The 27,758-nt window shown below is 46.9% G+C and overlaps 5 protein-coding genes across 10 annotated transcripts; 2 read left to right on the top strand and 3 right to left on the bottom strand.

Annotated features, from left to right (window-relative positions):
- Positions 1-22: 22 nt before the first annotated feature.
- atxn10 (ataxin 10) lies at positions 23-4,092 on the bottom strand. The gene is made up of 11 exons (XM_088367409.1): positions 3,915-4,092; positions 3,326-3,505; positions 3,192-3,268; positions 3,024-3,120; positions 2,783-2,944; positions 2,630-2,710; positions 2,387-2,543; positions 2,204-2,321; positions 1,894-2,072; positions 850-913; positions 23-767 (listed from the first exon to the last, which is right to left on the bottom strand). The coding sequence occupies exons 1-11, from the start codon at positions 4,055-4,057 to the stop codon at positions 583-585; spliced, it is 1,443 nt and encodes a 480-aa protein (XP_088223535.1). The 5' UTR covers positions 4,058-4,092; the 3' UTR covers positions 23-582.
- Positions 4,093-4,200: 108 nt separating this feature from the next.
- On the bottom strand, positions 4,201-9,720 carry LOC148379223 (fibulin-1-like). Of its 2 annotated transcripts, XM_088367389.1 has the most exons (17): positions 9,179-9,720; positions 8,993-9,113; positions 8,796-8,931; positions 8,581-8,731; positions 8,332-8,424; positions 8,171-8,260; positions 7,962-8,099; positions 7,770-7,901; positions 7,522-7,665; positions 7,297-7,416; positions 7,113-7,238; positions 6,938-7,051; positions 6,749-6,880; positions 6,564-6,687; positions 5,395-5,537; positions 5,202-5,336; positions 4,201-5,133 (listed from the first exon to the last, which is right to left on the bottom strand). In XM_088367389.1, the coding sequence occupies exons 1-17, from the start codon at positions 9,228-9,230 to the stop codon at positions 4,994-4,996; spliced, it is 2,091 nt and encodes a 696-aa protein (XP_088223515.1). In that variant the 5' UTR covers positions 9,231-9,720; the 3' UTR covers positions 4,201-4,993. The 2 variants fall into 2 exon arrangements, with proteins under 2 accessions (XP_088223515.1, XP_088223516.1); XM_088367390.1 differs by lacking the exons at positions 4,201-5,133; positions 5,202-5,336 and having other exon boundaries at positions 5,510-6,249.
- Positions 9,721-9,874: 154 nt separating this feature from the next.
- trim24 (tripartite motif containing 24) lies at positions 9,875-19,194 on the bottom strand. 3 transcript variants are annotated; one of them, XM_088367374.1, is made up of 20 exons: positions 18,295-19,191; positions 14,482-18,219; positions 14,285-14,400; positions 14,069-14,216; positions 13,870-14,002; positions 13,671-13,787; positions 13,491-13,605; positions 13,286-13,432; positions 13,098-13,212; positions 12,901-13,037; positions 12,555-12,818; positions 12,423-12,485; positions 12,229-12,340; positions 12,091-12,148; positions 11,681-11,807; positions 11,329-11,612; positions 11,146-11,257; positions 10,999-11,064; positions 10,750-10,911; positions 9,875-10,673 (listed from the first exon to the last, which is right to left on the bottom strand). In XM_088367374.1, the coding sequence occupies exons 2-20, from the start codon at positions 14,765-14,767 to the stop codon at positions 10,128-10,130; spliced, it is 3,108 nt and encodes a 1,035-aa protein (XP_088223500.1). In that variant the 5' UTR covers positions 14,768-18,219; positions 18,295-19,191; the 3' UTR covers positions 9,875-10,127. The 3 variants fall into 3 exon arrangements, with proteins under 3 accessions (XP_088223500.1, XP_088223499.1, XP_088223498.1); XM_088367373.1 differs by having other exon boundaries at positions 14,285-14,403; positions 18,295-19,190; XM_088367372.1 differs by having other exon boundaries at positions 12,423-12,818; positions 14,285-14,403; positions 18,295-19,194.
- Positions 15,384-17,673, top strand: LOC148379225 (aldo-keto reductase family 1 member D1-like). Its single transcript, XM_088367414.1, has 9 exons — positions 15,384-15,612; positions 15,693-15,860; positions 15,929-16,045; positions 16,098-16,175; positions 16,320-16,442; positions 16,595-16,704; positions 16,773-16,938; positions 17,017-17,099; positions 17,174-17,673. The coding sequence occupies exons 1-9, from the start codon at positions 15,520-15,522 to the stop codon at positions 17,214-17,216; spliced, it is 981 nt and encodes a 326-aa protein (XP_088223540.1). The 5' UTR covers positions 15,384-15,519; the 3' UTR covers positions 17,217-17,673.
- kdm5a (lysine demethylase 5A) lies at positions 17,792-27,358 on the top strand. 3 transcript variants are annotated; one of them, XM_088367367.1, is made up of 29 exons: positions 17,792-18,758; positions 19,409-19,486; positions 19,678-19,800; positions 19,863-20,033; positions 20,098-20,283; positions 20,363-20,441; positions 20,508-20,599; positions 20,669-20,827; positions 20,906-21,025; positions 21,085-21,243; positions 21,303-21,484; positions 21,546-21,708; positions 21,777-21,896; positions 21,964-22,158; positions 22,221-22,402; positions 22,461-22,585; positions 22,653-22,803; positions 22,873-22,993; positions 23,065-23,241; positions 23,372-23,550; positions 23,624-23,762; positions 23,837-24,016; positions 24,104-24,664; positions 24,797-24,955; positions 25,017-25,145; positions 25,215-25,362; positions 25,428-25,648; positions 25,761-26,252; positions 26,752-27,358. In XM_088367367.1, exons 1-29 carry the CDS (start codon positions 18,612-18,614, stop codon positions 27,028-27,030), a joined length of 5,217 nt encoding a protein of 1,738 aa, XP_088223493.1. In that variant the 5' UTR covers positions 17,792-18,611; the 3' UTR covers positions 27,031-27,358. The 3 variants fall into 3 exon arrangements, with proteins under 3 accessions (XP_088223493.1, XP_088223494.1, XP_088223496.1); XM_088367368.1 differs by having other exon boundaries at positions 22,876-22,993; XM_088367370.1 differs by having other exon boundaries at positions 20,098-20,232.
- The last annotated feature ends 400 nt before the right edge of the window (positions 27,359-27,758 follow it).

The raw sequence follows: 27,758 nt of genomic DNA on the forward strand, positions 1-27,758 counted from the left end.
TCAATAAAGTCGTTACAAAACGTTGTGTGTCGCAAACAAATGTTTTTATTAAGCCTTATCGCTTTTTTTTTTTTTTTTCTGGAACACAAAGCAGCATAAAACGCTGATCTGGGAAACCCCAGAAGTCGCGGCCCTGACTAATATGTTGAGAGGCGACCAGACGGGCGTGGCGGCGCTGAATGACTCGCGCTGCTTTTTTTTTTTTTTTTTTTTTTATTCCTGTGAGGGGGCTCAAAAGCATTGCAGCCAGCCGCTGGAGCGCGAGTAAGCGCTGTTTTGTTAGCCGTCTGAAATCCTTGGCGACCGGAACCCCCGTAAGCTCCCCGCACTATGGCGGCGGATTGACGGCAGAGTCTGGCCGATTGTTTCAGCGCATCTTGTCATTAGCAAAAATGGGAGACAGAGCAAACAGGGCGGGGCAGCGCACGCATTGTTGAAGTGTCAGGACTGTTCAGCTTATCGGGTCGGGATTCTGTAAACCTCCCCCCCCCCTCCCTCCTCTGTTTAGCTCCTACTCTATAAGCGTCTAACTATATGATACCGAGCAAACTTTTTCTTAAAACCTGCACTCCAGCGAAGCCCTCAAAGGTCCTTCGAGGTAGGTCGGAGCAACAAGGCGCCGTCCCGCTCCTCCACGCGGAAGCCCAAGTCCTTGAGTGCCGAGTAGTCGGCGTCGCCGCGGCGCTCAAGAGAGGCCAGCAGCTCCTGGTTCTTCGGGTTGTGGTCGAAGAGGTTGCGAATGGCTAAAATGGACCACTGGCTGATGACTGGGAGTGTTAAATAAGGATATTTTTTTGTTTGTGTCACAAATTATTAATAGAAATTATATTTTATAGTGATTAAGGATACAAGGATTGTTGCTGTCGATTCTGCAGTTGTCCAGAATGAGCGGGATGCCTTCCAGATCTCTCACCTGAGGAGAAACAAATTTTCTTTCAAGACAAATCCCATCTGCAGTAAATTTTAAATTCTCCCCCGTCGTTTTTCAGCTGTCCCGCAATTTCAAAACCAATGTCTCTTATAATAAGTGAGAAAAAAAAAAAAGGGCCGGTGTTTAAAAATTCCGAGCGATTATTTGAAGGCAAGTGATACCTTACAGAGGGGGAAAGTGAAAAAGACATTAAAAAAAAAAAAAAAAAAAAAAAAAGCAGCGGCATAGTTGTGGCTTTGCCTCTCACGACGCCATCATCTGCTTCTTATCATTTATTTGCGTCTATAGGCTCAATTATTGTATTTGCTTGCCGCTGACCTCCACTTGTCACGGCGGTTACTCTCCAAATCGAGTGCCAGAACTAATAGCCTGGTTAAAAAAAAAAAAAAAAAAATATTGGTGTTGTCAAAGATGAGAACAAACAGCCCCCAATCTGCTTTTTCCATCGCAGCGACCGAACTTCATCCAATTGGCCGCTTGGCGGGGACATCTTATGCTCCCGTCTCTCCAGACGGCAAAACGGAGTAAAATGTGGTTTACTGGAACTTGCGTGGTGAAAACAGATACGGGGGTGATTTCTGACCACTGACAGGCCGCAGATCAGCATCCATAAATATGACGGCGAGGCCAACCGAGGGTGTCCATCCCGCAAGCATTCCATCAATCGCTTCCTATTAAACGGGACGGGGCCCTTATATCGCCGCACGCACGGAGGCCAGCTCCTCCTCAGACCGCCGTAATATTTATCTCCGTGTGCCGAGTGAGATGTTGACAGCGGGCGATGGAGGCGAACTGATAAAATCACGGCTAGGGAGAACGTGCTTTGTAAAGTCCATGGACTCATTTCCTGTCTGCCGAGCTGAGTTGGCGGACGCCTGTTGTAAAATAATAAGGCACTCTATCTTCCTTCAAAACCTAGAGGAAGGACCATTACGAAATTTTTTTTTTTTTTTTAGGCTTACCTTGTTCTGATTGTTGCCGTGGCTGTAGCACATGTTCGCCACAAGCCTGATGAGGTGCGCCTTGAAGCTGACGACGGGCGACGGGTCCGTCTGCACGTCGACCAGGGTGTCGAAATTCTGAGCCGGGCTGAAGATGTTCTTACCGTTCTTGCCGATGGTGTGAACCTGCTTCAGCAGCTCTGATGGGAAACAGGAGGGAGACACTTAAACGTTTGATCGAGTGCCGGGGGGAGGAATGCGGGCTGGGACCTGTTTTGCATCATGGCGCCTTTACGACGGGAGTGGGGAGGGAATTTCTGATTTGATTTACCTACAGTGGTCACCAGAAGGTCCGGATGGTCCTGTAGGAACATGAACTGTCCATGGTGTGACGTCATCTCACAGAGTAGGTCGAGTAAACTGATCACTGTCAGCGCCTCCTGCAGGACCTGAGGAGAATGACACTATACTGTCACTGTCCACCAAACTGGATGGGGAAAGATTTGAGAAGCACCTCGTTGCTGGAGGCGGAGCCAGTGGCGAGGCTCACCACGGCACCGCAACCTTTCTGGAAGGAGGAGGCGAGGAAACGGGCCACGCCGGGGGGGATGCCGCAATCCGGTGACTCGCCGCCATTAAGCTGGGCGGAGATCAGTTCTAAGAGGGTCAGCCTGAATAAAAAAAAAAAAAAACCACTTCAGCTCGCTGCAAGTTTTTGGCTGATCGGACAATTTTCCAAATCAAATGAATAAATGACCTTTCGCTGGGTGACATCGCAGAGTACATGTTTTCAACCAGAGCTGAAGACTTGAGAAAATGCTGAGTTGCAATAAGGACCCTGTTAATCAAGACAATGTGATCAAACAAAAAAAAAAAAGACTCTCCTGTGATATGGACAATTTTCTCTTACGTCCAGTCCAGCTCAGGCTGGCTTTGGCAAAGATCCACCACCCTGAGCGCCAGCTGGATGTTCTGCTGGGCGAGTTCCTCCACCTTACTTTCATCCAGGCACGTGTGGAGCACCATGGAAGCGTAGCTCACCGTCTTCTCGTCGTCAACGTTGAGCAGCTGCCTGCTTGCAATGTGGAGAATTTGCATGAAATTCGATCCTTGATAGAATTCCAGATATCTTTTTTTTTGCAAGAACTTACAAGAGCAAATCTGGAAAACTCATCCGCCAAATGTCCTCTTTACACATTTGGTTCCCCACGGACAGATTGCCAAGAAACTGGGTCCCACAACGCAGTGCTAAAATAGATAATTAAAGAAAAATGGGTCACTGTGAAAATATTGAGGCGGATTGATAACTAAAAACTTACACTCAAAAATCCCATCACCGCTCTTTGCGTGGAGGAATCTCAGGAGTTGAATGGAAACATGGACAAAACCAAGTTCCCTGAAAGACGAAACATATTGACGTATTGCCACACATATAAATTATGCATGTTGTTACCTGAGGAGGCTTTGGTTGCGAGCACTTTGCACGCAGGAGTTCCTCAGAGCCCGGAAGCACTCGGCGACGAGCTGAAGCTGCAAGGTGGCGGATTTCAGGTCTCGATCATCTTGGAGCTCGTCGCTTAATCGGGATAAGACCTTCAGAATAGTCAGGAAAGCTTCTCTATCCACAGCATCCCTGGAGGTCGAGCAAATAAAATGACACAATTACCTAATAATAAGATCATTTGGAATTAACTCTAGTTTAGTTTATCCCGTGACCAAGCAGCGGACTTTTATGACCTTCAGGTCGTCGGGAGCATTACTGTGGATGAAATGGTGGACCATAAAAGCCATTTTAGATTGTAAATACTGTAAAGTGTTTTCCTGACGTCATCAGGAGTGATGCGCAAAATAGTCACTCTCAGCTGAATAAGGTCACTAAAGGATCAATTTAAAAAAAAAAACTTTTATTCTGACCCGCCTTCCATCTCAAAGTATGATATTACAGACAATTTTATTTGTATTCGTGACAGCTGAGTTAGCTTAGCAAACAAGCTAACACCTCCGTAGTCGCACTACGAGAAAACTCCCGACTTTGTTCCCACCTGTATTGCTGGTCCCGTAACGCGGTCGTAAACCTTTTGAGAGCCTCCAAGTGTTCGGGGCAGTACTTTTCATTCAAAATACGCGCGACAGACACTGAAAAATCATTTGGGTTGGTAGTAGCTGCCATGTTTTCTTGCTTCATGTGAGTTGAGAAGAAGGGGGCGGGTACGGAAGTAGAACTGAAAGCTCATTGGTTGATTCTCAGTGAGGGGCGGAGTCAAAACATGTGCTAGTGTTTTCAATCATATTTCACGCAGTTCAATAAAAACAAATAGTACAAGTGAATGGAGAAGATAACATTTATTGTAGCTTTTACCCTCTCCTGACTTCCGTAACGTTTTAATTACACATAATTACTACCCACTCCCTTTAATAATTCTAAACCGACATATGAAATCCATTGAGTGCAATGTTTAAAATCTGCAGAGCAGATTTTCATTTATCCGAGACAAGTTGTGGGACAGTTGTTGCCACAGGACAAGCATCTGGGATTTCCATGGAGTGTGGTGAAGTTTAGATCAGAGGATTTTCCCCCCGCTATGGTTGCCCCCTGTGTTTTGGTTGGCCACGTGGAACACGAAAGTCAGATCAGTTGATTATATACGTGGCAAAGTATTCGCCCTGGAGCCATTTTTCATCTTTAACGTGAGTTATTTACAGAACAAAACATTTCCAGTATTGTATATCTGATTATTCCTCCCTGCGAGCGGTAATAACTGGAAATATCCTCACCAAACTGGAAGTTTGTTGAGGAAACTGGCGGTGTGGAGTTACAGGGAAAATTTTGTGAGACTTGGATGTCTTTGGAAGCTGCAAGATGGCCGATTTCTGCAGGCAGTGGAGGATGCAAAAAAATGTTTTCGTTTTTCATAGTCGCAACTAATTTTGAGAAATTCCAGTGTACACATTTTCAGCACTCATTTTACATTAAAAAAAAACTGTATGTACAGTCGCTCAATGAAAAATACTTTACAATATTACAAAACTGATTAAGAACATTCTTGGCGTTTACAGTTATTGCATATATTTGAAAAATAAAATTCATCTACGTTAAAAAAATATCAATGAGCGATTGAGCTCAGAACCAGAACTCGGAGAGGACGATGTAGATGATGACAACGTTACGGTGTGAGACGAATCCCGACTTAAAGTAATTCAAGGCCACCCGCAGTTCCACGTCTCGGGGTCCGGCGACTGGCTTCACCTGCCGCACCACACCTGGAAAAATAACAGTAGTGCTTTGACGCCATCTCTGTGTCAAGGGATAAGAAATGATTTTGTCTTACCAATGACGTAACCCTCATAAAAGCGCTTGACGACGTCGTAGGAGAAGTTCTCGTCCGTCTTCAGCATTTCAAAGATGACGTCGACGTCGCCGTTGGCGAAATGAGACGGCAGCGACGTCCGGAGGAAAACAATTTCTGTGGAAGGGATTTTTATTTATTTTTTTTATTCTACGACATTGAGCGGGAGATTCACCTTCAGGCTGTTGGAGGTCCCTGTAGCTGGGTAGAGCGAGGACGGTGTACGTGACCATTTCGACAAGTTCTTGCACGCATTCCTGGTTGTTGGGGTTGCAGGACTTATGGCAACGCATGCTGAGCGAGTCCTCGTTGGGCAATCTGGACAAAACAAGCGGGAGCCACGTGAGCGGAAACCGCAGAGTACGAATCCGTTCTTCGATATTAAAAAGCCGCCGTCTGAGTAATCCGCCTTTCCGAGCGCCTTTGAGTCCAAACCCGACGCTCCATCTCAAGAGTAACACTTACCCGAGCGAGTACAGTGGAGCTTTCAAAACCCGACCGCAGAAAAAGCACACAGGGACCGGAGCCAGCTAGCAGGTGAGAGTCCAAGTCGCTCAGCGACTCCAACGCCAAGACCATGTGGTCGGGGACGCCGTGCCAAAAAAAATCTATACTGATGCGATCCAGTGACATCACCGGCGTAGGGTCAACATTTTGTCAAATAATACACATCCCAATAAGCTCCAAAAATAAGAGTCCAAAACAGAGATACTGTAATTATTGTCATGTTGTATATTCAATGATTAATGCACTATTTGGACAAGGAGGCCCCTCCAACCCAAAGATCTACCATCGTCGCGGTCATGCTATATTTTTTTTCAATCAACCTCTCGCTGGAAAGTTGGAGGATCCAAAAAGTGTCCGCTGAGCGCCGCGGCTACCGTGTCATTTACGGCGAATCAAGTGTTAATCGCCTGACACCGACCCTCACGGACACCATCCATCATCGGCCGTTCCACCTCTAATTGGGTCGCCGTGCTGATGCTGGACGGGAGCCCCGAGGTGCCCAAAACCCACGAGCTTATTTTTCCTGCCGGAAAAAAAAAAACCTCTCGGAAACAGGAATGTTGAAGAGAAGAAGCAGGTACTGTGCGTGTATGGAAAGGTCATTTTCACGTGCTTTTTTTTTTTTTTTTTGACGGCTTAATTGCAAATACATATAAAAAGGCTCACAATGAGAAGCTGCCACACAGATGGGATGGAAAGAAGCCAGTTTGCCAATAGAGCAACGGCTAACTAGCGCCCTCTGGCAGGTTGAAAAGTGTACTGCGTGCTGTTGTATTTTTTTTTTTTTTTTCATTTCAAATTCCAGATCTAAAAAGGATACAAAAAAAATGTTCTCACCTATGTGCCGCTGGCCGGTAGTAGGTTGGACACTGAAAGGCCACGCAACGGTATCCTCCGTGGATATTAAAGCAGCTATGCGAATCGTCGCAAGAGTGGCTCCCGCTTTCACACTCGTTGATATCTAAACACACATTGCAAAAATTACATACAGAGCAGTTTGAGTAAAGGAATTATTTGTTTACCTTGGCATGTGCGTCCATCCGAGGCTAACGTGTAGCCCACCGGTGGGCAGGAGCATTCGAAGCTCCCGGGCGAGTTGGAGCAACGGTAGCCGCACGCTTGGCTGGCGGTGGGTAGCGCGCACTCGTCGATATCTGACGGTTAAAAAAGGTTCTTGACGTGTGCCAGGCTGGATTTTTTTTTTTCTTCACCTTCGCATGTTGTCCTATTGCTCAGCTGGTAACCACGGTGACAGCGGCACCGGTAGGAACCGTAGACGTTGGCGCACTCCTGGTTGCACGGGTTGGACTCGCACTCGTTGATATCTGAAGAAGAACCCAAAATAGGTGAGCCGATATTGACGGAGAGAAATTTCGAATTCATTACCTTCGCAGTTGCGGCCATCGAAGGATAGTTTGAAACCAGCGGAGCAGCTGCATCGGTAAGACCCCTCTGTGTTTTCACATTTCTGGGCGCACAGCTTCCTGGGGTAATGCTTGCATTCGTCGACATCTACAAAGTGGGATTTTTTTTTTTTTGGGTTGGGAGAAGGCACGTTCAGGATTTTTACCTTCGCAGAGCTTCTTGATGGTGTTGAACACAAAGCCACTTTTGCAGTTGCAGCGGTACGAGCCAATCAGGTTGACGCAGCCGTGACCTCGACAAAGATCCGTCTGGCACTCGTTGATATCTAGAGGAGGAACGGAGAAGAAAAACCCAAATTGCTGTTTTGAGATTTCCAACCAGTGGCGGAATTAGAGGGTGGGGGACGTGGGGCACTGCCTCCCCCATATACCTTCGCAGTGTGTGCCATCTTCGTTCGGGCGATAGCCTCGTGTACACGTGATGGTCCTTTTACGACAAAAATAGGAGCCAATCGTGTTGACGCACGTGTGGCTAGCTTGGCACACGCTCGAGTGGATCACGCACTCGTTGATGTCTAAAGAGGAGTGTCAAAAGTAGCCCAAATAAAAAACTCAAGCATAGTTTTCAGAACAGTCATTTTTTAGCTTGGTTAAAAGTAAAGCTTTTCGTGTTAGCTACCAAAGCAGTTGCCGTTAGCATCTTCAAGGTACCCCAAGGGACACTTGGGGTGACATTGGAAGGAACCTTCAGTGTTGTTGCACTCGAAATTTGAGGTGCAGTTGTGAATGTTCAAAGCGCACTCGTCAATGTCTGGAATAAAAAAAAATCGTTGAGTGGATGGCGTCGTTTCTTCGTTTCATGACAAGTTACCTTTACACCGGTTATCATCTGTTAGCTCGTAGCCGGCGCCGCAGCCGATTTCCCGTCGGCAGCTGAACGAGCCTTCCGTGTTGACGCACGCTTGTCCGGCGACGCAGTTGTGGACGCCGAGGAGACACTCGTCAACATCTGCCGACGGAATCGAACGCGTATTCGAAAAACGTATTCATGACTTGAAAAGGGTTAGGGTTAGGGTTCACCTTCGCAGGTCACGCCGTCAGGTCGCAGGCGGTAACCGAGGTAACAACCGCACGTGCCTTCTTCAAGACAACGCTGGGTGCAATTCATGACTGGAGAGTAGAGAGACAATCTTTATTTCTTTTATTTCTTTGAGGTTTTATTAAAATCGTTAAGGTCAAACCTGCACAGCCGTTTGGTTCCATGAGAGGCACGATGGTCAAATTCACCGGAGGCACCATGGTAGAATTCATCGTAAACGGCGTGGTAAAATTAACTACAAAAAAAAAAAAAATTATTAACACAACTTGTTGCGGAGACACTTACACACTGTCCTTACTTTCAATGATACACAGATAAGAGAGATACCAGACATGGCGTTTTGAAATAATCTCGAAAAGTCCACAGGAAAAAATATCTAAGCGTGCGTCACCTGCTGTGGAATTAAATCCCTCCGTGCCGTTATGGGCGCAACAATTTTGAGCGATACGTTTGCAATCTTTCCCCAGCGCCGTATAAGCCAAGCCGCAAGTCGGGTCTTGGCTTGACGCCGCCATGCCCAACATGCAGCAATCGCAGCACCTCTGAAGACACAAACGATTATTATAATCAAAGGTATGAATAGAAAACTGGAAGGAGATGTATCACCTTGGAGATATGAACTTCCAAAGTGTTCCCAGAGAAGAAGTGCCGCTCGCAAGCCTGCTGCCAGGTGGCTAAGTTGGCGCCATTTTGGCACAATTTCTGCTCCACCACCGCTAAGCAGCACTGCTCCTGGGCCAGCCTGCGATAAAACATATTTATTTTTTCGTTTTTCTTGATAATTGCTTAATTAAAATCTTCACCTGCACGCGTGGAAGTGGGAGATGAAGGGAAGGTTGTCGCAGTCGGGCACCCTTCGAGCCCTCTCCTTGCCATCCTGGCAGCAGCCGTGTAAAACGTGCGGATGAGCAAAGTCGGTGGATTCTAATAAGGATGACATTGGATGTGATTAGCGGCGATAAATCCCGAAAAAAGGAAAGAGTTCTTACCGTGCCCATGAGGAAAGAAGTGTATGATGAGAAAGATAGTCCAAAGCGCCATCGGGTCGTTCGGTGGTTTCTGTTGTGTGTCGACTGGAAGGATTCGTGCTGTCTTGGTAATTGTAGGAGGGGGGGGGGGGAGAAGGGGAGGGGCTTAGATGTCATCAGCATAGGCGAGGAAAAAAAAGTGCAGCATCACTGAATGAACAAAAACTTGCATGTAAGATCATCGATGAACATTGGCTATAAAAATGTCCAACTCGAAAAGTAAATATTGCATTCATTCATAACACATTTGTATAATTTTTGAATAAAACTTTTGAAATAATTTTGTAATATTAATTATTTAATCTAAATACGGGCTTTATTTTTCTTACCTTAATTATTAAAATTTAATTAATGAAATACATTTTAAGAAGTCGGCTGTCTTTTTTTTTGAGAGCTTTCATATTTTTATCTTTTTGACCAACAGAAACGAGAACTTGAGATTATTTTCTGCGTTTCTATCTTGTTCGCCGCAATCTTGTCCCGAGAGGAAGGAATTGCGACGTGTAATAAGAACAAGGACGTTCAGTGAGCGTGTTGCTCACGTCTCGGAATTATTGGCAGCTGATAATGAGGCCAAAAAAAAAAAAAACAAGGTTGCAAAAGAAAAAACAAGGCTTGATGAGCTCATAGGCGACGATAAAAAAGCAGATTAAGACGTTCTGTTTTGTTGTTCATCAAAAGGGATTATTTAAATGGATGCGCTTCAACCTGTACAGAACATATATCGTCATAATGAATACAATACTGATAAAAAAAAAAAAATCCTATTGCGCAAGAACAAAGAAGTGTGAGGTATAAAACAAAAGATGACTCGTGCATAATAAATCGTCCACCCTGCAGAATCTCACAAAGAACTTCCAGTCCGTATTAAATAACATGCTTAAATGGGCCTATATCGAAAAAGATGTCATCAGCCTTCTTTTTCTTTCACTTCTTCGCTGGTGCAATCCATTTTGTCCGCTGTCTCTTCCTGTATTTTTTCGTCGGGGACATTTTCCTGGCTTTTCGTGACATCGCAAGTCTGCTCGTTAGGAAGTGGCGTGCGTTCCTCGTCGGGGGAACCGATGGGCGCTTCGGACGTTTTGACTTCTGCTTCGTCTTCTTGCTTGACTTTATCTTCTGGGAGCGGCTTTGCTCCGTCTTCAGTCGGCGCCTTTGTTCCCGCCTCGCTCATGTCGGTCGCCTGCTCCTTCGTCGGTAGCTCGTCTTCCTCCGCCGGGGGCGCGCTCGCCTCCGCCGGTGTGGGTGCGTTCGCCGCGGAACTGGCGGCTGCCTCCGAAGGGGCCGCGGCTTCCTGCTGCTGCTGTTCGTCGTCGTCGTCGATCTCGTCCTCCAGCGGCGGGATCATGCCGCCTTCCCTTTCTCCAGGGAATATCTTGTCGGGGTAAAGCAGCCTCAGCTGCTCCTCGAAGTAGTCCTCCAAGTACAAACCGGCGCTGCCCACTTCAGTAGTCGCCTGGGAATCATAATACAGAAAACAAAATGGAGATAAATGAACAGTTCTCGTCTTTATGCGATCTGCACCTGTTTACCTTGTAGTACTTGGCACAGTTCATGAAGATGAGCCTCACGTCGGCGACAAACTCCTCGGGAGTAACGTAACGCTTGCCGTCGCTGGTCTTCCCCTCCAGCTTCTTCTTAACGAGAGATAAATCCATCGGCTTGGTGATCACCTCTTTATATTTTTTGGACTCCTGTAGGAGAGAAAAAAAAAATGGTTCTAATTTCAAAACAGTTTGACTCTTATTTCTGTCAACGGGACACAATTGGCGAGAACTTACGCATGCGTGCTGGAAGTGGGTGCTAAAGTCACTGCAGAAGAGAAGCAGAAGAAGCCGCTCACATGTCTGCAAAGGACAAGGAACAGTGGGGGTTAAAGATCTTGCAGTGTATTTAAAAAAAAAAAAAGATAAAAAATAAATGTGCACCCTTTGGTCAACAGGTGGCAGTCTTTCTCCCGCCTGAGTATCCTGCTTGTCGCATTCGTATTGCATCTCGGGTGAGACCAGGTCTCGGCAGAAGGAGCAGAACCACTCGCCGCTGAGAGGGACGAGTGAGCGTTACACGAGGAGCACAAAATATATTTGAGGTAGAAGAAGCAGGCTTGTTACCTTGGCGACTCGTGCAGCAAAGGGATGTGGCAGGCCAGATGGAAAACTTTAGGACACTTATCGCAACACAGCAGCTCTCCTCCGTTCTGGCAAACGGCGCACCAGTCCTCGTTGGGGTCGTCCTCCGCCGCGGCGCTCTTCTCCGACGCCGGCTGGGCGCCGGGTTGAGGTCGGGGCTCGGTCGCCTGCTCCGACTCGGATTGGCGTGTGGAGAAAGGGGGGCCGATCTTGAGCTGCAGGGTGGGACACGCCCCCGTGCTGCTGTCGGGGAGGCTCGACTGCACCTAGGCGAAAAAAAAAAAAAACGTGTTGGCGGAGAGGAAATATCGGAACGCCCAAAGAGCGGACTTACAAAACGGACTTCATCCTCGTCCTCCGGTTCGTCCTTGATGACGATAATGGGACCCGGGGACGATCTTCTCCGTCGCTTGGCTGAGGGAGCGGCTGGAGTCTCGGTGCTCGGCTTCCAGGACGGGGGCCTTCAATGTCCAAGATTGCCCGAGGAAGACAGAGAAAGAGTTTTGGAGGTACATGTCGCGACGAGTCGGAATATGATTCAAAATACAACTCGCACGCTTGTCGTTGGTGCAACGTTCAACTCCTTCCAGTAGGGGGCACCAGAGAGTCAAAATGATTTAATGAGCGGCACAAGGAATTCTTGCATATGTTTCCAATTGTGTTCTAAATCGAGATGGATACGCTTTTGCAGATAGTGAATTTGGAGCTCTGAGGACTTTTAGAAAACTTTGAGCATTGTCTTACCCTCCGCTTCGTTCCGAAGATGTCGGTTTAGTCATGGGCGAGTTATGCCTTCCTTGAACTTGACAAATAAAAAAGGGGGAAATTATTTCTCACAAGTGGAAAATATCACATAACTTGTATTTATGGGATTGAACTAACCCAGTTTGTCAGTGCTTGCCGATGCTAGGCTTCTCGCCATTGTGATGCTAACAGACGGGCCCGGCCCACTGGCTTCGACCCTCTTCAGATAGCTGAAGTCTCCCAAGTTCCGCTGAAGAACAGAAAAACTAAATCAAAACACGTTGTGAAGGGAGGAGGGGGTGTGACAAAAGCATGGAATTCATCAGGTTGACCTGGTTTGGCGGTCCATGCGAGACCCCTCCAGTGGACATGTGAGCCGGATAGCGAAAGGTCCCCTGTGCAGTTAAAGGAATACAAGCCTTTATATTTCTCGGAGCCGTGTTGACAAATCTAGTTTTTGGTACCTGTGGAGTCGGGAACCCGGCGTTGGGCAGGATCGACGAGTTGGGACTCCTCGTGTTGGCATGGGCGGTCCCGAATCGGCGTCCCATCTGCGCCAAGCTGCTGTGGCCCTGAGATGGCGAGGAGCCCCCCTGGATGGGTCTGGTCGGCGGCGGTGGGCCCGGTGGGGGGTGGGATCCGTGCGGCCCGGGGAGCCGGGCGTTCTGGTACCAGGACCAATGATTGGACGCGGCCTGCCTGTGGGGCTGCTGGGAAATTTTGTCAACCTGAGACAGAGGATTTGTCAAAGCAAAGAGCGAATATTTCACGTCTGGCGTTATCCAATCAGCAGCGGCGAAGTCTTCCAACCTGCATCTGCAGCTGGGCGAGCGTGCTTTGGCGCTGCTGAGCTAGCGACAGCGCCCCGCTCGCCAGATCTCCTCTGGGACCTGCTTGTTGGTTGGGCATGGACGGCTGGGCAGAGTTTCTCTCCACCACCAGAGAACCTGGAGAGCACAAGTCAGCCGTGAAATCATCAGGGACCCTTTGTCCATTTTAGGACTTACCCAGATCGACGTTTGAGGCCCAGAAACCGGAGCGACACTGGAAGCGGACAGAACTCTGAGGGATGGTGGACGGATTGCATCTGGTGCCCATCAGATAGTGGATCTGGAATAGAATCTGAAGAGATTTTTTTTTTTGATGACTCCATATATCACAATTATTCATTCCTGTTGAGTGTGACGTCATTCACCAATCTCTTGCAGTAGAGGAGCGCCGTCCCGCTGTGGCTGGCCGTGGCCCACTTGGTGAAACTGATCACGTGGTCCAGTTGCCGGCGCAGCAGGTTGACTTCGTCCTGCTGCTTTTTCAGACCCAGCTCGTGATCTTTGGTAAGAGTCTGTGGAAAGAGCACGTTGGAGCAAAGTCCAAAACGTTCCCGAGCGAGTCGAACCGACCTCAAGCTGGTTCGCGAGAACTTTTCCCTTTCTGTTAATCTCCATAATCAGATTGCAGATAGCCTTCTTTATTTCGTTGGTGACGGATTTGCGGTTTTCTTCAACTTGCTGCAGTCTATAAAAAGAAATCGATAAAAATCAAACAAAGTTTGTTACAAAAAAAAAAAACATCAGACATACCCGCTGCTGATACAGTTGGAGACCTCCTCGATGGCTCTCCTTTTTTCTTGCAGCTGCTGGGTCATGTTCTCCAGATACTGTCGGTGGTTCCGGTACGCATCCTCCAAAAACTGATAGCTGGACACAAACCATATTTCGGCAAAATCAATCAGACGGAAATCAATCACTGATGATTATTTTTGATTAATAATATTCATACTTGTGATCTTTGTGTTTGAGCAGCTGACAGTCTCGACAGGTGAGTCGATCGCACGTCTCGCAAAAAAGCTTCAGGGGCTCCTGCTTGTGGATGTCACAAAAAACGGGCTTCTGGGAGGAGACAGCTACTGCTTCTGCACATAGGAAGGGAATGTCCATATATTTATAAAATAATCATAAATATCAAATTGCTTCATTACCTGGTGACATTTCTTTCTTTTGTTGGATTGTGTGATCCCTGGTGAACTTCACCCTCTGGTGGGCCTCGATGCAGGTCACACACAAGAACTCCACGCACTCCAAACAATAACCCGTGGCCTCCGTGTTGTCGTCACAACTCATACACACCTGCCGGGAGAAATAAAAAACTCTAAGACCAGCGCTTGGACTTGAAGTCTGAAGTTCCGCCGCCCAACCTGGCTGTTCTTCTCCATGGTGCTGCTCGGCACCTCGGCCGAGTCCTTGACGAAGAAGTTGTCCAACATGTCCATTTCCCAGCATTCCTGTCGGCATACCGGGCAACGGATGGTACCTACTGGATGGAAAGATCATCTCATGAGTCCTCTGAATCCTCCAGAATTAATATTGACAGTGGTTAGGATGCTTGACTCACATTGTTTGTTGTTTTCCACTTGGCCGAGGGGATGGAGGGAGTGGTCCCTTCTGGGTTCGACCCCCCTGAAGGGTGCCGGCAGGCATCTCTTGCAGAACGAGTGAAGACAAGGAAGCAGTTTAGGTTCTCGGTTATGGAAACTCAACTTGCAGATGGGGCAGGTGTCCATGAGCCCGAATGCGCCTTGTGGTTTCGGTCTCTCCTCGCCAAGGGGCAAACTCTCTGCCTCGTTCTCCACGATGATGACTATGTCGTCATTGGTTGTAATTTTGACACTCGGATCCATTTCAATAACACGTATTGATTATTCCAGGTCAATCGATTGTAGCGTAACGTTGGGAAACAAAGGCCAGCCTACTTTGACATGTTATTCTTCGGGACATGGCAAACATATCATATTTATCATATATTGTCGGAATTAATCATATATTAGTCACGAGTTGCACTAATAACAAGCTTATATGAGAAGTATTAAAAATGATTCGGCACTGGGAGGCTAGCATCGTTAGCCACGTAGCTTCCCCGTTAATTTGCTCTTCAAGTTATCCAGTCCAGACAATTACAATATTTATCAATTAAAATGGCTTTAAATTAACACCCTACTGAACGACTAAACGTTATAATTCACGTTACATACGTTTTATTGAAGCCGAAATGTTAGAAAAGAGCCATCGGTTCTTTTTGACCACAACAGCTAGCCAAGCTACCCAGAATGCACCGCGGCGTCTTAAAGTGACAGTACGCCACTAAGATTGCCGATTTTCATGCGACACGGCCATCATCATCCGATTTCACTCAAAAAAAAAAAAAAAAACATGGATGGCTAGAGTTAAATAATTATCTACGTAACCCTGCTGTTCCACCTCCTATGTTTACATTTTCGCTCTTTGGACATGGGTGGGGTTTCCGACTGTGGCCAAAGGGCACGCAGCACAGCTTGCTGCAAGATTTAAATATCAGATATTGCAGCGTGGAGCGTTCCGTGCGCATGTTGCAGAGCTTGGAGAATTTTTTAATTTTTTTCCATCATTTATAAAAATGAATTTGACAGCTGAGAGTCACGCTGTCCCTCTTTGCAACGGGATGAGCATGCCCGTGATAGGACTTGGTACTTACGCAGATCCGCGCACGGTAAGAAAAATTGCACCACATCTGGAGATGATTAGGAAATAACTTGAAATTATGACTTTTTTTTTTTTTCTTCCCATAAGACCCCAAAAGACACTGCATACAATGCTGTAAAAGTTGCAATTGAGACAGGATACCGACACATTGATGGTGCTTTGGTTTATTTCAACGAACATGAAGTGGGACAAGCCATCAGGGACAAAATAGCAGATGGAACTGTGAAAAGAGAAGATATTTTCTACTGTGGAAAGGTTTGCAATCCATTGCTCACTCACCTATTCAAGAACTGATAATCTCTAAACGCCATATTTTTCTGCAGCTCTGGAATACCTTCCATCCGCCAGAACTGGTCCGACCTGCTCTGGAGAGAACTTTGAGGACATTACAATTAGAATATGTCGACTTATACATCATCGAGTTGCCCACGGCGTTTCAGGTACACGCGTTGCGAAATTAGTTATCGATGAATATTGATGACTTTTCTGCAGCCAGGAGATAACTTCTACCCCAAAGATGAGAACGGGAAATATATTTATCACGACACAGATCTCTGTGCTACTTGGGAGGTGAGAATCAAACTGCACCCCTTAATTAATAAGTTAAGTATTAACTGTTAACAGGTAAGGGCACTACTGAGAATTCCGAATATTTGCTTAGAGTCTTTTTTCTGCATTTTGTTTGCTATTAACGATTTCCCCCCCGAAAAAAAGGCTCTGGAAGCTTGCAAAGACGCCGGGTTGGCGAAATCTCTCGGCGTATCCAACTTCAACAAACGACAGTTGGAGTTGATCCTCAACAAACCTGGACTGAAATACAAACCGGTTTCAAATCAGGTGCAAATATGTTACAGTGTAAAAAAAACAAAAAGACACTTCCTGAACAAGGGAGGAGATTGCGCAACCTTGTCCAGCGTCGTACGAAACAAAGGGAGAAAGTTGCTGGACTAATTATTTTGATGTTACTAATTCTATCCTGATCTTATCAGGTTGAATGCCATCCTTATTACACTCAGCCAAAGTTGCTGGAGTTCTGCAGGCAGAAAGAAATTGTCATCGTGGGATACAGCCCATTAGGGACATCCAGAGATGCATCCTGGTATTGCGGAGCATCTTTCTCAAAAAGCAGTTTAAAAAAAAAAAAAATTAACATGCATTTACCAACAGGGTCAACTTAACCTGCCCGCCGTTATTGGAGGACGAGCTTCTGGTGTCGCTGGCTAAAAAGTACAAGAAGACGGCAGCTCAGATTGCTCTCAGATTTAACGTGCAGAGGGGAGTTGTGGTCATCCCAAAGAGCTTCAGCCTGTCTCGAATTAAGGAGAACTTTCAGGTTTGTTTTAGGAGTTAAGAAGCGTAACGTGGAATTTGGAAAAAAAGAAAATCATGTGGAATTGCGCCATCTGTGTAGATCTTTGACTTCTGCATTTCTGAAGAGGACATGAAGGCTGTCGAGGGTTTGAACAAGAATATTCGCTTTGTGGAACTCCTCATGTGAGTAAATGTGTGTACTCTAGCATTGGTATCTTTTAATAATATATAGTTCATATTTTTCTGTTATTCAACAGGTGGGCCGATCATCCTGAATATCCATTTCATGATGATTACTAAACAACAATTTTATGAAATATGTTTCGGCTCCTCCACAATCATATCACGTGGTTTGGAGTATTCTGTATAAATCAGGGTGGGGGCAAACTTCCAAAAATATTATCTCAAGAGGGGCAATGATATAAAATATTGTATTTTTAAATTTATATAGAAATATTGACTATTCGAAAAATTTCCTTTTGTTTCGTTAGGGCTGGTTCACTCCCACGCACCCATGATGATGTGATTTCAAATCTTTTGCAATCAGCTATGTTACATTTTTAATGATTTTGTTGTTGTATCTCATTATTCCTGTGTGTTTTTATACTAACCCTTCCTTTTTATGAATTATTTTGAATACCAACCATGAAATATCAATCAATAAGCTTCATTTTACTTTATTACGCTTTATTACATGTCTGTACAACATGTACAAATGTACCTTGCTCGACATAGTAAAGTTTATTCAACAAATTAAGTATGAAAATAATCTCGTTTTCTTTTTTTTAAGTTTTGTTTATATTTTGAACAATTTAAACGCGTTAATGACGACTCCACACCGCTAGACGGCGCTAGCTCAACTAACGTAGCCCAAACAGGGACGGACGATGTTTAAAAAGTGACATCAGAAAAATAACAGTACATTTTTTTACATTTTAACCACGACGAATATGAGTTTCATGGCCACAATATCTAAAATTAACCCTGGCAAATCGAAGTTTTTAGCCAACGTTAGCTGCGCAATGCTTGGTAGCTAAGCTAACTAAATTAGCCCCCTAATGCTAGTTTCCTGTACGCGTCAATGAATGGCGGAGGCAAATGAACGCATCAGTCAACAATGTACAATACTAACCAATTTGGGAGGTTAGTGATGGATAATTTCAAAAAGATCGAAATACCTTCAGTGGCTGAATACTGCTCGGCGTGAGTCGGCTCGGTTGGAAGTGCAGCATCGCGAAGAGATCATGTGTTACACAGGTACACACACCGAGCTAGGTTAGCACTCACAGCTAACGTCGCCATCCTGGATTGTAATTCTTTGAATTTACAAGAAGGTATGTGTTTTGCCATCAAATAATGGAGAAGGTCGTCTACTCACCCCGATCGTCTATCTCCTCTGTGAGAGAAGCGTGATGGCGTTTTGGACTGACACTGCCCTCTGTGCCCTGTAGGTGAGGCGACAAATCCAAGCTTTTTGCATGAATCCTAGCTGGAATAACGTTCTAAATAGCTCCATTTCATCCCTTATCCAAAACGTCATTGACGTTTTTTACACCAAGGAAGATGATGGAGGAAGTTCCGCGCGAGAAGGAACATTTGGATTCAGTCATGGCCTGGTGAAAGCAACTTGGAAATATTTACTATAACATATTGACAAGACTTCTTGAGGGGGGAGGAAAAAGAAAATATCCAAACATGTCTGCCATCGGCGAGTTTGTACCCCCTCCGGAATGTCCCGTTTTTGAGCCAAGTTGGGAGGATTTCTCGGACCCCCTTGGATTTATCAACAAGATCCGACCCATCGCTGAGAAAACTGGCATCTGCAAGATCAGACCCCCGGAGGTAAAAAGAAAAACATCCACGTAACAACACGAAAACATCAACTCATATGATTTGATTTCTGCTTTCTTTTCTTCCTGTCATTTTTTTCCATGGGCCTGTATTTAGAAAAACAGGACCACTTCCCATCACTCCAATTAGAGGTCACACAAGGCTTCTATTGTGGTCACCACCACTCAAACGCCTTCATTTTACCTTCCATAGCATAATTTTATATGATCACCGCCGAAAAAAACATATTAAAGGCGGAAAATAGTGAGAAATTCCACTCACATTTGATGTATTCATCGAGCTAATTTACGTTAGCTACGTCAACTCGACGTTGGGCCTCAGGTAGCCCAGTCACGCCTCATTTTATTTTTGTCGGTTGTGCAGGCCTAAAAGCCAACATTATAAACTTTGTTTTTTTTTTCCTCGATGTAATTGTTTTGAAACAAACGAGAAGCTTTAATCGCAAAACACACACAAAAAACAGCGATGAAAAAGTGGGCAGGTCCTGTGGTGACCACAACCCACTTCAAAGTCACCGTTTCCTCAAAACGTCGTGAATGAAGTGATGTGAAAGCTATAATTCGTATTAAATCGCGATTACGCCTCTTATTTTACTTTTATGCGTCAACTTATTTCATTTTTTTTTCCTCCTCTTCTGCAAGGACTGGCAGCCTCCGTTTGCGTGCGACGTGCGTCACTTCCGGTTTACTCCTCGCGTACAAAGATTGAATGAACTTGAGGTGAGTTTATAATCATTATTATGACAAATAATAAATAAGAAAATATGTTTTATTATTATAATTTGACTTGATAATTCAAATGAATCAACATTTCCCCGCTAGATGTACTTTTGTATCACAATGCATGAGGAAAATAAAAAGAATAGGAGGGTGCTGTTCTTCACTTCCGGTTTTCTCTCATCTACTTTCAGGCACTCACTCGGGTTAAGCTCAATTTTCTGGATCAAATTGCCAAATTCTGGGAACTGCAGGGATCCAAGATTCGTTTCCCCCACGTGGAGCGGAAAGTCCTAGACCTGTATCAACTCAGCAAGGTAAAACTGTTGCATGAAGGATTCTATTCGTATAATATTCAACATCTTTTTTTTTTCTTTAGGTTGTGTCATCCGAAGGTGGCTTTGTGACCGCGTGTAAAGAGAAGAGGTGGTCCAAAGTGAGCAGCCGAATGGGCTTCCCGCCAGGGAAAGGCACCGGCTCACTCTTGCGGTCCCATTACGAAAGAATCCTTTACCCCTACGAGCTCTTCCAGTCAGGAGCCACTCTAACCGTAAGCCATCATTTATTTATTTTTTCCCGGTATATTATTTTTCAGCCGTTTTCCCGTCCGTTAGGGCATCCAGCAACTGTACGAGGATGGAGACGACGGCGAGGAAGTCGATGAAGGGGTCGGCGAGGAGGCCACGGAGGAGGACGAGCAAGAAGAAGACGAGGACAAAGACAAAGACGGAGAGGTTGATGCAGCGCAGGTGAAAGAGCGCCCGCTGGCCGAAAGACGCTCAAGGCGACTTAAATCAGAGGCGGGTGTCAAGAAGGATTTTTTTTTTTTATCCTATCTACTGAATTACGTCAAATAAATGTTTCATTTTGTCTTACCAGAGGGAAAACAAAGAACCCAAAGGCCTCAAACTTTTCGGTGCCAGTCCCAAAATGGTGGATTTAGAAATCGTGTCAGCAGGTAAGAAACACGATTCACGATTTTTGCTTTCCCTCGTGGAATACAATCGGAAAATATTTCCCTTAGACGACGGCTACACCAAAAAACACCGTCACCTCAAAGCTCAAGCCTTCGCCATCAAAATGAGACCACGCAAGGAGACGCTTGAAGTCAACTTTGTGAGTGTGGGTCTGCACTTTTTTTTTTTCTTCTCAACCCTTTCCTAACATCGTGATCCGTACCTCCAGATCGACCTTTACTTCTGTCTGATGTGCGGGCGTGGCGACGAGGAGGACCGCCTGCTCCTGTGCGACGGCTGCGACGACAGCTACCACACCTTCTGCCTGATTCCGCCTCTCCAAGATGTCCCCAAAGGTGACTGGCGATGCCCCAAGTGTGTCGCTGAGGTAAACCCAACGCTCAATGCTCAATTCCCCTTCTGTATTTTTGGTTTTTCATTCCCCCCCCCTCTTATCCTTACGTAGGAGTGCAGTAAGCCCAGAGAGGCGTTTGGCTTTGAGCAGGCCGTGAGGGAATACTCGCTCCAGAGTTTCGGAGAAATGGCCGACCAGTTCAAGTCGGACTACTTCAACATGCCAGTCCATGTATGCAAATGATTTTCGTTAGTCTTCTTGTCCACATACGTTAAAAGTTTTTTTCACAGATGGTGCCCACCGAGCTGGTGGAGAAAGAATTCTGGCGCCTGGTGAGCAGCATCGAGGAGGACGTCATCGTGGAGTACGGCGCCGACATCAGCTCGAAGGACGTGGGCAGCGGGTTCCCCGTCCGAGATGGCAAGAGGAGGCTGCTGGGAGATGAGGAGGTGAGCGAGATTTTTTTTTTTACAGGGTTACAAATAGTCATGGATCTTCTTCTTGTTAGGAATACGCCAACTCCGGCTGGAATTTAAACAACATGCCGGTGTTGGAGCAGTCGGTCCTCGCCCACATCAATGTGGACATCTCAGGCATGAAGGTGCCCTGGCTCTACGTCGGCATGTGTTTCTCCTCCTTCTGCTGGCACATCGAGGACCACTGGAGTTACTCCATTAATTTCCTCCATTGGTGAGATTGCTCGTCTTCATCACCTGTCGCAAAAGTTTCAACTCTGGTTTTCGGACATCAGGGGCGAGCCGAAGACCTGGTATGGAGTCCCGGCGTCGGCAGCGGAGCAGCTCGAGGCGGTGATGAAGAAATTAGCTCCAGAGTTGTTTCAGTCGCAGCCGGACCTCCTCCATCAGCTGGTCACCATCATGAACCCCAACATCCTCATGGAGCACGGTGTGCCTGTATGTGAGCTCCACCACATTCCATCCACTTTTATTTTCGATGATATTAATGATTGTTTTTTTTATAGGTGTACAGGACCAATCAGTGCGCAGGAGAGTTCGTGGTGACCTTTCCACGAGCTTACCACAGCGGCTTCAATCAGGGTTATAATTTTGCCGAGGCTGTTAACTTCTGCACCGCTGATTGGGTAAGGCGTCCTCCAAGGTTCACGAACGAGCCCCGTGGAAATCTGAATCCGATTTCGTCCGTCGCAGTTACCGATGGGCCGTCAGTGCGTGGCCCACTACCGACGCCTTCATCGCTATTGCGTCTTCTCTCACGATGAGCTGCTGTGCAAGATGGCCGCCGATCCGGAGAGCCTGGACGTGGAGCTGGCCGCCGCCGTCGTTAAGGAGATGGGGGAGATGATGGACGAGGAGACGCAGCTCAGAAAGACAGTGCAAGAAATGGTTGGTGATTTTGTCCAATATTTTGTGGTTCAAAAAATGACTTGTTGTCCTTTTGCCTGTAGGGGGTGCTGTCTTCCGAGCAGGAAGTTTTTGAGCTGGTCCCCGACGACGAGCGGCAGTGCCACAAGTGCAAGACCACCTGCTTCCTGTCGGCGCTCACCTGCTCTTGTTCTCCGGATCGACTAGTTTGTCTCCACCATGCGGCAGATCTTTGCGAGTGCCCTCTCAGCAACAAGTGCCTCAGGTAAGATCTTCAAAATATTTTTTTGGGGGCACGACTCAGCTTAGGTACACATCTTCAGATATCGCTACAATCTGGAGGAGTTTCCCGCCATGCTGTACGGCGTGAAGAATCGTGCGCAGTCGTACGACACTTGGGCGAAAAGGATCAACGAGGCCTTGGCTGCAGACCAGAAGAACAAAAAAGGTTTTGAGATCAGTTATTCGACTTTGTGTGGGAAATGATCCAATTTTAATTTGGCTCTCTCCCATAGATCTAATTGAGCTCAAGGTTTTGCTGGAGGACGCAGAGGACAGGAAGTACCCGGAGAATTCTCTATTCCGCCGCCTCCGAGAAATGGTGAAAGAGGCCGAGACCTGCTCGTCCGTAGCTCAGATGTTGCTCAGCCGTAAACAGAGACACAGGTAAGGTCACGACACAAGCGAGACATTTACACATTGACCTCCATTTTTTTTTTTTTTGCCAATCCACAGCAGCCGCCTACGTTCTGAAAGCAGTAGGACCCGAAGCAAGCTGACTGTGGACGAGCTCAAGGCTTTTGTGGAGCAACTTTACAAGCTCCCCTGCATCATCAGCCAGGCCAGACAAGTGAAGGTTCGTATCACCAAAAGATTTGTTGACCAAAAAAAAGATGGAGTGATTGTTTGCCTCGCACGTGTTTACAGGAGTTACTTGAGAACGTGGAAGAGTTCCACGAGCGAGCTCAGGTCGCGCTGGCGGACGAACTGCCCGATTCCTCCAAGCTGCAGGCCCTTCTGGACATGGGCAGCGGGCTAGATGTGGAGTTACCTGAGCTTCCTCGCCTCAAACAGGAGCTCCAGCAGGCCCGTTGGCTCGATGAGGTTGGTCTTGAAATACATGATGTAATAGTGGTCCTCAAACTGGGGTTCCCGGGACATTAAGGGTCTGCCAGCTGTGACGTGGAGATCCACAAAATAAATGACTTCAAATGACACCTGTGGTCTTTTCAAGGTACGCGTCACTTTGACGGAGCCTCACCGCGTCACCCTGGAGCTGATGAAGAGGCTCATCGATTCCGGGGTCGGCCTCGCTCCCCATCTCGCCGTGGAGAAGGCGATGGCTGAACTGCAGGAGATCCTCACCGTCTCTGAAAAATGGGAGGACAAGGCTCGTGCTTGCTTGCAGGCCAGGTATTTCTCCACAGATGTGTTGCTTGAAAGTAGCAAGATGAGTCACTCCTGCTTCATTGTCTTTAAACAAAAGACCTCGGCACAGTATGGTGACGTTGGAAAGTATCGTGCTGGAGGCCAGGAACATTCCAGCATACCTCCCTAATATTTTAGCTCTACGAGATGCTCTGCAAAAAGCCAAAGACTGGACTTCCAAGGTGGACGCGATTCAGGTAGATCTTCCGTTCCAAAAACAATATTTTCATCTTGAGTTCACACTGACAAAGATCTTTGTATCTCCATACAGAGCGGGAGTAGCTACGCTTATCTGGAGCAGTTGGAGAACCTGCTGGCTCGGGGTCGTTCCATTCCCGTCCGTCTCGATCCGCTGGCCCAGGTGGAGTCGCAAGTTGCCTCGGCGCGAGCCTGGAGGGAGAGGACCGGCCGCACCTTTCTCAAAAAGAACTCGACGTACACTCTACTCCAGGTACGATGTCACATCTCAGGTAGCGTTGAAAAAATAAAATAAAATTTGAAATAGTGATTGTAGTACCTTCCGTGATGATCTTTTAAGGTTCTCAGTCCTCGCGTGGACATCGGCGTGTACGGCAACAGCAAGAGCAAGCGGAAACGAGTGAGGGAGCTGATGGAGAAAGACCGAGGAGGCTTCGACCCGGACAACTTGAGCGACGTGGACGAGAACCCGGAGGAGTCGCGAGACCCCTCCACCGTGGTCGCTGCCTTCAAAGCCAAAGAGCAGAAAGAGGTGGAAGCCATCCACTCGCTTCGTGCCGCCAACCTGGCCAAGATGGCCATGGCCGATCGAATCGAGGAGGTCAAGTTCTGCCTTTGTCGGAAAACGGCCAGCGGGTTCATGCTGCAGTGCGAGCTGTGCAAGGATTGGTTCCACGGTGTTTGCGTGCCTCTGCCCAAGACGGGAACGCAGAAGAAGCTCGGCGCTGGTTGGCAGAACAATAGCAAGGACTCCAAATTTCTCTGCCCGCTGTGTCAACGGTCCAGGCGGCCGAGGTTGGAGACCATCTTGTCTCTGCTGGTGTCGCTCCAGAAGCTTCCTGTGAGACTACCAGAAGGCGAGGCCCTCCAGTGTTTAACTGAGAGGGCCATGAGTTGGCAGGTATGGCTTCTCCAACATATTTGGGGTCACCTCACATATCTCCTGGACCGTGAACATTTGAGAACCAAAATGACCCACGAGTGAGGAAAAACTGAGGAACTTATGTTAACTAACGGTCAACGTTGCTACCAGGACCGGGCACGTCGAGCTCTGGCTACGGAGGAACTGTCGTCGGCTCTCGCAAAGCTGTCCGTTTTGAGCCAGCGCATGGTGGAGCAGGCCGCACGGGAGAAGACGGAGAAGATCATCAACGCCGAGTTGCAGAAAGCCGCGGCCAACCCCGACTTGCAGGTAAGACGACGGCTGGAATCCACCATCGGACGAAACTTGAGAGAACCTTGTTGTCTTCTAGGGTCACATCCAGACCTTCCAGCAGTCAGGCTTCAGCAGAGCCACGTCGCCTCGCCAGTCGGTGGACTACGACGACGAGGAGACGGACTCGGACGAGGACATCCGGGAGACGTACGGTTACGACGTGAAGGTAAAACCTGGACATGAAATCAATCAGAGCTCTGTCTTATATATAAAACTCTTAATGTTGTCTTTCCAGGATCCAGGTGAGGTGAAACCATACCTCTTCTGCGACGACGAGATCCCGGTTAAATCCGAAGAGGTGGTTAGTCACATGTGGCCGACGGCCACGCCTTCGTTCTGCGCCGAACACGCCTACTCCTCAGCTTCCAAGTCTGTCGTGCAAAGTAAGGCGTTCGTGATTCCCAAACGATTGTTTACCATGATTAATTTGTTTTTTTCTTCTTCCCAGATGTGGGAACGCCAAGAAAGCAGCCCAGGAAGACTCCTCTGGTACCTCGCAGTCTGGAGCCACCGGTTCTGGAGCTGTCTCCACAAGCCAAAGCCCAGCTTGAGGAGCTGATGATGCTGGGTGACCTGCTGGAAGTGTCTCTAGATGAGACCCAGCACATCTGGAGGATCCTGCAGGCCACGCATCCCCCCTTGGAGGAGAGATTCCTCCAGGTTATGGAGGTATAGGCACCATTTGTGGAGACTGAGGGCTATCAATGTTCCAATAAATTTGAATTATTTTTAACTGGATAGAATATTTTTATAACTTCACTTACATTTTTTTTTTCCTCAGCCTGATGATGGTCCAATGGAGAAGTCTCTGAAAATTAAGATCAAGGATTCAGAGAAGAAGAGGAAGAGGAAGCTGGAGCGAGCCGAGCACCACCACCATCACCACCACCATCACCATCACATGTTGATGACCTCCGCCGGCGGGGCCGGGACGCTGGGCGGCGTTCGACCGTCCAAGTCCAAAGAACTAAAAAGAGCCGGCTTGGAGCTCAGCCTCGGGGGCAAAGCCAAGAAGAAGAAGCTGAAACTGGGCTTGGATAAGAACCGGGAGATGAAGCAGCTGGCTAAACGTTTAGCCAAGGAGGAGAAAGAGAGGAAGCGGAAAGAGAAAGCCGCCGCGAAAGCAGAAGCCATCAGAGAAGGGCTGGAGAAAAGAAAGGAGAAGAAGATTCTCGACATTCCCTCGAAGTACGAGTGGTCCGGCGCTGAAGACTCCAACGACGAGAACGCCGTGTGCGCCGCCAAAAACTGTCAAAGACCGTGTAAAGACAAGGTGAAACACACACACACCAAAAAAAAAAAAAATTACAAATAATTGATAGATGACATGTTAACAGATGTCAGCAATATTTACCACCATGTTTATACTTAACTACTTAAGGTTATTATAGTTAACTCAAATTGGAAAAAAAAAAAAATCATTTGGTGTCCCGCACTTGTAGAATTTCCTTTGAGTTAATCGCAAACATGTTCCTGAAATGAACTTCATGGAAGTATACGGACAGCTAGAACACCATAAAGAGAGTTACACGTAACTTATTAACCGGTCGAGTTGTCGGCGAGCTGTTGCGAGACGCCGAATGAGGCTCGCCGTTAAGTTAACAAATGGCCAGTTTGCGACAGCCAATCACAGCCGTGGAATTCGGTAGGCTTGCCGCATGAGTGGAATTTGATTTGGTTTGAAAATAATTTTAAGCAAATTCATATCTGTCTATTATTTACTTAAAAAAAAAAAAAAGCCAGTCAATAGAACCTTCTTTTTGATCTCCAAGGTGGACTGGGTCCAATGCGACGGCGGCTGCGACGAGTGGTTCCACCAAGTCTGCGTGGGCGTCTCCTGCGAAATGGCCGAGAACGAAGACTACATCTGCGTGGACTGCTCCCTCAAAGCCGTCGGGTCCAGACGAGGAGGCGGCTCGACCGAAACCCCCGAGGAAACCGTGGTGATGCTAGCCGCGCCAGGACTGCTGGCGGCCGGCGCTTCTTGGCCCCGCCCCCCCGCCACCGCCGTCCATCTAAACCCAGCGGAGGAACCTCCCCAGAACAGTTAGCACTACGTCGGGCTTGAAAGTCCAGGATGGCAATAGACCCTTTCCACGTAGAAGCCTATTTCTCGAACTTCCTGCATCATCAACCTCAACACAGAAATATTTGTCAGCCTTCTTGGACCCGACCAGAGTTTTAGCTCGAGCAACTGCTGCCCAGATATCTCCCACGCTTTCAATAACCAATCAACTCCTCCAGATTTGTCTGGTTAGGTAAAATGGTTGTAATGTAGTGGAATTATTTATAATGTATATAGCTTCCAAAGCAATTAAAATAATGGGTTGTGGCATTTTTGGTTTCTCACCTTTTAATAAACTATTGCTAGTCAAACAATTGTAGTTTGCAGATGCTGATTATTCTGTAGATTATTTTGTCTTTTACAGAAAGGAATGCTGGGGGAGGAGGAGGAGGTGGGGGGCTTCTCATAACTTGCCCCCGGGTACATTCTGGCGTGAACTCGCCTCAACCGCTTTTGGTCGCGGTGAGTCGCCAGTACTGAGAGCTTCTTGAATTATTCGCTGTGTTATATTAATATATTTTAATAATGATAAATAATAATAAATAAAATTTCTAGTGTTTTCTTCAATGTTTTACATTTAAGAAATATCAGTATATCACCAGATTTAATTGCAAAAATTTAATTAATGAAATAAAAATGGCTATATTTGATATCATGCACAAGGTCAGACCTTTCAGGGGGTCTTCCATCATTTTTGAATGTCAAGTTTAAGCC

The sequence above is a fragment of the Syngnathus floridae genome, chromosome 22 (assembly GCF_059516105.1).
Source record: "Syngnathus floridae isolate MCC-2025c chromosome 22, RoL_Sflo_1.0, whole genome shotgun sequence".
NCBI lineage: Eukaryota > Metazoa > Chordata > Actinopteri > Syngnathiformes > Syngnathidae > Syngnathus > Syngnathus floridae.

Bases quoted from the DNA above. Each gene is read 5' to 3' on its own strand.
- atxn10 (XM_088367409.1), bottom strand. From the start codon at position 4,057: ATGAAGCAAGAAAACATGGCAGCTACTACCAACCCAAATGATTTTTCA. The intron at 2,945-3,023 runs GTAAGTTCTTGC...CATTGCAAGCAG, and splicing joins AGTTTTCCAGATTTGCTCTT to GCAGCTGCTCAACGTTGACG. The intron at 914-1,893 runs GTAAGCCTAAAA...GTTTCTCCTCAG, and splicing joins ACGGCAACAATCAGAACAAG to GTGAGAGATCTGGAAGGCAT.
- LOC148379223 (XM_088367389.1), bottom strand. From the start codon at position 9,230: ATGGCGCTTTGGACTATCTTTCTCATCATACACTTCTTTCCTCATGGG. The intron at 7,417-7,521 runs GTATATGGGGGA...TTCCTCCTCTAG, and splicing joins AGATGGCACACACTGCGAAG to ATATCAACGAGTGCCAGACG. The intron at 5,337-5,394 runs GTGAATCTCCCG...TCCCTTCCACAG, and splicing joins GGACCTCCAACAGCCTGAAG to AAATTGTTTTCCTCCGGACG.
- trim24 (XM_088367372.1), bottom strand. From the start codon at position 14,767: ATGGATCCGAGTGTCAAAATTACAACCAATGACGACATAGTCATCATC. The intron at 13,213-13,285 runs GTGAATGACGTC...AAATCTCTTCAG, and splicing joins TCCTCTACTGCAAGAGATTG to ATTCTATTCCAGATCCACTA. The intron at 10,674-10,749 runs GTAAACAGGTGC...TATGATTCCCAG, and splicing joins ACTGTGCCAAGTACTACAAG to GCGACTACTGAAGTGGGCAG.
- LOC148379225 (XM_088367414.1), top strand. From the start codon at position 15,520: ATGAATTTGACAGCTGAGAGTCACGCTGTCCCTCTTTGCAACGGGATG. The intron at 16,046-16,097 runs GTACACGCGTTG...ACTTTTCTGCAG, and splicing joins AGTTGCCCACGGCGTTTCAG to CCAGGAGATAACTTCTACCC. The intron at 16,705-16,772 runs GTATTGCGGAGC...ATTTACCAACAG, and splicing joins ACATCCAGAGATGCATCCTG to GGTCAACTTAACCTGCCCGC.
- kdm5a (XM_088367367.1), top strand. From the start codon at position 18,612: ATGTCTGCCATCGGCGAGTTTGTACCCCCTCCGGAATGTCCCGTTTTT. The intron at 22,403-22,460 runs GTAAGATCTTCA...ACACATCTTCAG, and splicing joins CTCAGCAACAAGTGCCTCAG to ATATCGCTACAATCTGGAGG. The intron at 25,363-25,427 runs GTAAGGCGTTCG...TCTTCTTCCCAG, and splicing joins TTCCAAGTCTGTCGTGCAAA to ATGTGGGAACGCCAAGAAAG.